General features: G+C 53.2%; 1 protein-coding gene across 1 annotated transcript; it reads right to left on the bottom strand.

Moving 5' to 3' along the window:
- Positions 1-421: 421 nt before the first annotated feature.
- Positions 422-5,673, bottom strand: CDKN2C (cyclin dependent kinase inhibitor 2C). Its single transcript, XM_006267359.4, has 2 exons — positions 5,316-5,673; positions 422-2,108 (listed from the first exon to the last, which is right to left on the bottom strand). Exons 1-2 carry the CDS (start codon positions 5,445-5,447, stop codon positions 1,728-1,730), a joined length of 513 nt encoding a protein of 170 aa, XP_006267421.1. The 5' UTR covers positions 5,448-5,673; the 3' UTR covers positions 422-1,727.
- Positions 5,674-6,259: the final 586 nt, after the last annotated feature.

Below are 6,259 nucleotides of genomic sequence, written 5' to 3'. Positions count from 1 at the left end.
TGGGATCCCGCTAATTAAACCGCGATTCGGGCTGGATGGGCATGAAGCTTGCACAGCTCCAGAGGCCAGACCCGGCTTGGGCCGGCAGGTGGGCCCGGGGGAGGTGTGGCTCCTCGCCGGACGGGAGGCGCAGGGCGCGAGCCCACGACGGGCCCGGCCGCGGGCCGTGGGGCTGCCAGGCGGACGCTTCCCTGCAAGGAGCAAAGCTCGAGCTCAGGGCTCAGTGCTTCGGGCCAAGGGAGAGGGCTGTAAACACAACCAGGAAGTGTGGCTTGGGTCCTGTCACCCAGCTGCCCCGTGCATCTTTTTCACAGAAGCTGGGAGGATTTTCCCATAAAACGCCCATCTCCTCCACCATCCTGCGGAGATAGATGGGCACGGACCAGAAGCAGGCCCTACAACGAGAATGAATGCACACGGCTTTGCATTACACAGAGATGTTTTATTAGCAGAGCAACAGCGTGGCCGCCGGTGTATAGTAGACATGCGATCAACAGTTTCACCAAACTTCTTTTCATTTTAAAACAATGGTTATTGATTTGGGGGAGGCCAAGACCTTTTGGGGAGAGTTAAAAACAATTTCAGCCCCCTAGAATCCCCGCTCAAATTGTAGTGGAAGGTTATCTAGCAATCACACTTGGAGTTGATTGCATCTGAATGCAGTTAAAATGTTTCGAAAACTACAAATAAAACACTTCCCACTGCGGGTCCGACACAAACAGCGTCTCTAATGCTGGACAAGGCTCGATAGACTCAAGTCCCTCCGAGGCCCGAGGCCCCCACTTGCATCTATAGAAATAAGTACATTTTGGTCTTATACATACTACCCACGCTGTTGTCACAGAATATACATTGCGTTTTAGGTGCAAGCGATAATATCAGAATTTTATTAAAAGAAAAAAAAAAGTGATACCTTCTAAATTCTGTCGTATTCCAATATTCATGTTTTGTGAGAGTCCGCTACAATAAAATGGTTTATTAAAAAGAAAATAAAAAGCTGGTGAAAAGCAAGTATCTCTTAAATAGTGGCTACACTTCGTTGAGTCTGTGGACTGGGCATGTTCCAGACTGTGCTCCAGCCCTGGGGAGGGCTTCCTCTGGCTCTGGGTTTGAACCTGGGAAATGGGCACAGCGAGTCTCTGGCAACCCAAAAGTCCACGATGCTGTTTGTGTTCATCTCCGAAGCAGGCTGGAGAAAGCTGAAATCCGCCGGGGAGAAGAGGGAAAGTAAGTATCTAAATTTAGAGAGCAAATGACCTCAGCAGAGCTCGTGTTAGTGTCAAAAGGCAGCTATTTCCCAACACTTGCAGGGCCGCATGGTCGCCGCAGGCCGGCAGGCCGGGTCCCGAGCGCCCAGTTTCATCTGAAACCAGACTTCAGACCTCGGGGACGAGTCTCCCACTAAGCAAGGTCCATCTGACAAACGACAAATCCAACAACACGCAGCATCCTAGCTTATCGGTCCCTTAGGGATGACCTAACACACGTGCAGACGGTATGAAACGATACCGAGAGGGGCGAGCGCGTACACGCGGGGAGTGCCCCGCCGTGGGGGTGCCCGGGGCAGGTGTGATTTGAAAAGAAAATCCTGGGCTACAAAAATCCACCCCGGCGGGCCAGGAGATTGACCCCGGCGGGTTTGCAAAAGGGAGAGAGAAATCTTGTTGTAAGAAATGCGAGTCTAAGCCGAGGGGCCGCCCGAGCCCGAGCAGGATCCCCGCGTCCCTTTAATTCACGCCGGCGGCTTCTGCACCCGAGGCGCCGGGCTCCAGCAGCTGCACCACGGCGGCCCGCTTGTAGAGGCGGGCCAGGTCGCAGGCCGTGTGGCCGCGCCTGTTGCGGTGCTGCACGCGGGTGGCGGTGCTCCGCACCAGGAACTCCACCACGCGCGCGTGGCCCTCCTGCGCCGCCAGGTGCAGGGGCAGGTTCCCCTCGTTGTCCTCGATGTTCACGTCGGCTTTGAACTCCAGCAAAGTCTGGAGAGTGTCCAGGAAGCCGGCGCGGGCTGCATCGTGGATGACCGCGAATCCGGTACTGTCTCTCAAATTCGGGTCAGCGCCTTTCAGCAGCAGCCTCCGGGCAATTTCTGGGTTCCCAAGTTTCATTACCTATGGGGCGGGGGAGGAAAAAAACAACAACAAAAACCCTCGAGTTTAAGAGTGCCGGTTGTATCCAAACTCCTCCGTCCACTCGCTCCTGTCTCTGTCCCGGCGTGGTCCTGCTCCGCGCCGGGTGGCAATAGGCAGGGCAGCCCCCTAGACCCTGGCAACCCTCCTTTCCCAATTTCTGCTAACCCCGGCATGACTCTAGATGATCTCATCATTTACACAGAAATAGCCTTTCTCCCGCAGGACACGAGTGTCCAAAAGCAGCAGGTGAGATTAAGCATGCCTTTCTCCTGTTCAAATTAGCTGTCTCAGCCTCTGTATTTATGACAGGGAAGCGGCATCCAGTTCCACTTACCATCCGTGATGAGAAACCTTTATTAACTTGTTTAAACTCGTTCACTGTAGCAGGGATGGGGTTTTTTTAAAGGATCTGATATTTTACACTGCAGTGGAAAATGTGGAGTGCCTTTCCCTAAATTCTCCAATTAATACTTACACTGTATTTTGCCAAAAATAACAAATACAATTAAATAAAATAAATGTAAATGTGTGTATGCTCTGCCATAGACCTATTTAAAAGAGAAATAATCCTTCGAGATTTCCTGCAGGACCTATGCTTCATCGCCTGCTGCTCAAAATGGAGAACTCAGAGCAACAATTTTGAAAGCCCACTATTTCTCGTAAAACAAACGTCTTATCTCAGAGCTGAACTCGCATCTAAGCAACCCAGGACGGGGGCTGTTGTTTAAATCGCCCCTCCGAGAAGCGATCAGTGGTTCTGATGGGTTTTTTTATATACATGTAAAATTGATATATTTACCCTTGTCTGAGCACATGAAACCACTAGCACTGAGCACACGGATATATTGGGGTCTGACTGGGGGTTTAGCTAACTCACACAAATGCTTCAGGAATTCCCAAGAACTTCTTTTCCCCCGGTCTTTCATAAAATGAAACTAATTAATTCACAGTTGTCCCCGTACTGAGGACAGTGCTTTTTTTCGAGACTTTGCTGTCACAACTAAACGGTTTTATTATGAAAAACTGCTCTGAACAAGTTTCCTTTATTTAACATGTTAATTCTCAATCTTGAAAATCTTATTACGATTCTTTCTCTTCTTAGCATAAACAAGGATGACAGTTGCACTACATTAAGCATAAATTACAGTTTATAGAAGGCATGGATTGAAAACCTGAAGCTACTGTAAAAAATAATAATATGCATTTCGAGTTGATAAAAAAAGGCATTCACAACACACATCATTGCTGCAGCATTTCGAAACTATATAGCAGCTTATCATGGTCTGTTTTAGGTGGGGACAAATAGACTCGGCTGGTTTGGGGCTTGCAGAAAAGTATTTATCTGAGATAGTTTTGTGCAGGTTACCTGCCATTTCTTTTAATTCTGGATGGAGATTATAGAAAGTACATTTATCTCTCAGGAAAATAAGTGCACAGTATTTTTAGTACAACCCAGACGTATTTGTTCGTGTTTTGTGAGCACCCAAGAACCCTACGAGGCTTGGGAGGGGGCTATACACGTGCAAGGGAACCAAGACAAGAAAGCTGGGGGGAAAAAAAAGAATAAATCTAATGTACTTGGATTTGGGCTCTAACCCGAGCTGAGGCTGTAAAGTTTCTCTGGGGGGCGGGAATCGGGGCAGGAGAAAGCATTTGTGAGGAAGATGCATTAGCAAAGTCTGTAGCCGAGGCCTCCATGGGTTTGCCTCGTCAAACAGAAAAGCACAGACTCGAGGAAGACAATGCTGAATCGCTGTGTTGAAACGAGCAGCAGGAGACAACGTGCGCTGTGCTCACTTTCATTTGGTGGACTCCAGAGCAAGTAATATCGAGGCTGCATCGACAGAAATCTTTCTTGAGCTGGGTCACTCACCCACAAAATGTTTCAGGATTATACAAACTGAAAACAAGTAGTCAGACTCCCCTGTTCTGATTGTTGTTGTGGTTCACTACATCGGTTACGATTCAGTTGCAATAAAAAGTGGGTGATAGTGCCAGGAGTCACAGGAACTGTAAAATATTCCCCAGTCCACATGCAGTGAGTGCTGATATTTGTAGGGAAAAAATATCTCTTTTGCACTGCAACTCAGATTTTCAGCCTCCTTTTGTGGATAAAAATCTAGATACAGGTTTCCTGCTTTCCTACAGCAGCTAGGATGGGTGTCTTTTTGAGTCACATTTTTCCTTTCCCTGCCAAGGTGTCACCAGTGTCTGCAGTAAATCGCCTGTATCTGGGCGAATAGCGCAGGGACAATTTGACAGTCCTTGAATTTAAGGAAAAAAATGTAAAAAGGAAATCAAGGTTGTGTTCCTACAAGAGATTCTCATTCTCGAGACCCTACATTTTGATGATAAGCCAAAGCTGAGTAAATAGCTGTCATTCGAGTTGCAATCCCTCTGTTGTTTGAAAACATTTCAAAAGTGCACACCGTTTTGTCACTTTTTAAAATAGAAACTATGTTTTAAAGTGTAAACTTCGAGAATAACCCCCCTCCCCCCCCGCCCACGGCTCTTATTTCACGTTCCCCTGCCCTGTCTGGCGTGCAAACAGCCACTCGAGGAGATTTCCCCTTCGGTTATCAATGGCTTGTCTATTTGGGGTGGTGGGGGGGGTTGTGTCTGCCTCTCTTCCCTCATTTTCGTCTTCATTGTATGATAGTCTTAAAAGAATAGAAAAAAAAAAAATCTGTCATCAGCCCCAGTGCTCAGGACTTGGATCAGCTCCAACGACCGTCTGCAAACCTCATCCCTGCAGATGCAGACCCACGGTCTTGCCCTCTCGGGCCCCTCCGCCCGCTTGGAAAGCGGGGTTTGGACGGGGACCCCCGCCCGGCAGCGCCCGCGCGGGGCGGCGTGTTTGCCACGGCACAGAGGTCAAGGCTGGCTCGGCGGCAGCAGAGGAAGGAAAAGCCCCATCCCACCCCATGGGCGCGTGTCGAAAGGCACAGGGTGAAGGAAGAGCAAAGCGACCTCCGGAGAACAACCCCGCCGTGTTGACAGACCTGCCCTGCCCTCCTCCCCCGCGGCTCTTACACCCGGAGCCCCGTTGCGAGCAACGCCGTGGCCCCCTTTTCCTCCAAGTACGCCATGCCAGGCAGCTGCAGCCGCTCCAGAGATAAAACACAGCAACCCCCCTCCAAAAAAAGGCCGTGAATGGGGCCCCCCCCCCCCAGCCCGGAGACCAACCTGCAGCGCCGTCCTCCCGAACCGGTTGCGCGCATCCACGTTTCCATCGCGCTCCTGCAAGCAGCGGGCGAGTTGCGCCAGGTCCCCGCGGGCAGCCGCGGACGCCAGCTCGTCGCCGCCGGGCTCGGCCATGCCTCGGGACCCGTCCCGGCCGGGCAGGGCATGGGCGCCCCGCAGCAGCCCGGGCAGGGCTGGGCGCCCGCAGCGGACCTCGTAGTAAATACTCGTAAAAGCGCCCCGTGCCAAGCGCCCGCCCCGCGATCACACGTGACGGCCCCGCCAAGCCGCGGCGCCCCGGGCGAGCGCGCCCAGCTGCGCGCCCCGCTCCGCGCCCCTGCGCGCCCGGCCGCATGGCTGCGCCCGCCGCGGCTCCTGCCACCTCCTCGGCTTTTTTTGAAAAGAAAAAACTTTGGGCGCTTTTTGAGCCGAGCTCCCGCCCACATTTTAACGGCACGGATTTAAGGAGGCTCCGCGGAGATGCGGCCGCGCCTGCGCACTGCTTCCCGCCGCAGGCCGCGGCCCCGGCCGCCCAAGGTCAAAGGCGGCGGGCGCGGGGGGGCCCGGCCGGCGGGGAGCGCGGGCTGGCGGGGGTCGGCGCCGGGGATGCCGCGGAGGGACGGCGAGCGCCCTCCGCCCCCTCCCGTCTGGGGTGCGGCGCAAAAGCGAGCCGGGGGGGAGCCTCCGGCATGGCTGACACGCGCAGGGTGCAAACGAGGGCGAGTCACGGCCCGAGCATCGGCCGCCAGGCAGCACGAGCACCTGCAGCGCCGGCTCCCACCCCGGCCGTGCCGCCGCCGCCGCCGCCGCTCCGCAGCACCGCGGCGTGCGCGCGCGAAACGCACAAGCCTGGTACAAATGTGTGCACATAAAAGGTACAGACGTGTGCAGAACACATGGCACAAAATGCGTGCACAACATGCACAAATGTGGCACGAAATGCATGC

This window comes from Alligator mississippiensis, chromosome 5 (genome assembly GCF_030867095.1).
Source record: "Alligator mississippiensis isolate rAllMis1 chromosome 5, rAllMis1, whole genome shotgun sequence".
In the NCBI taxonomy this organism is placed as follows: domain Eukaryota; kingdom Metazoa; phylum Chordata; order Crocodylia; family Alligatoridae; genus Alligator; species Alligator mississippiensis.
This window is presented reverse-complemented; position numbering and strand designations above follow the sequence as displayed.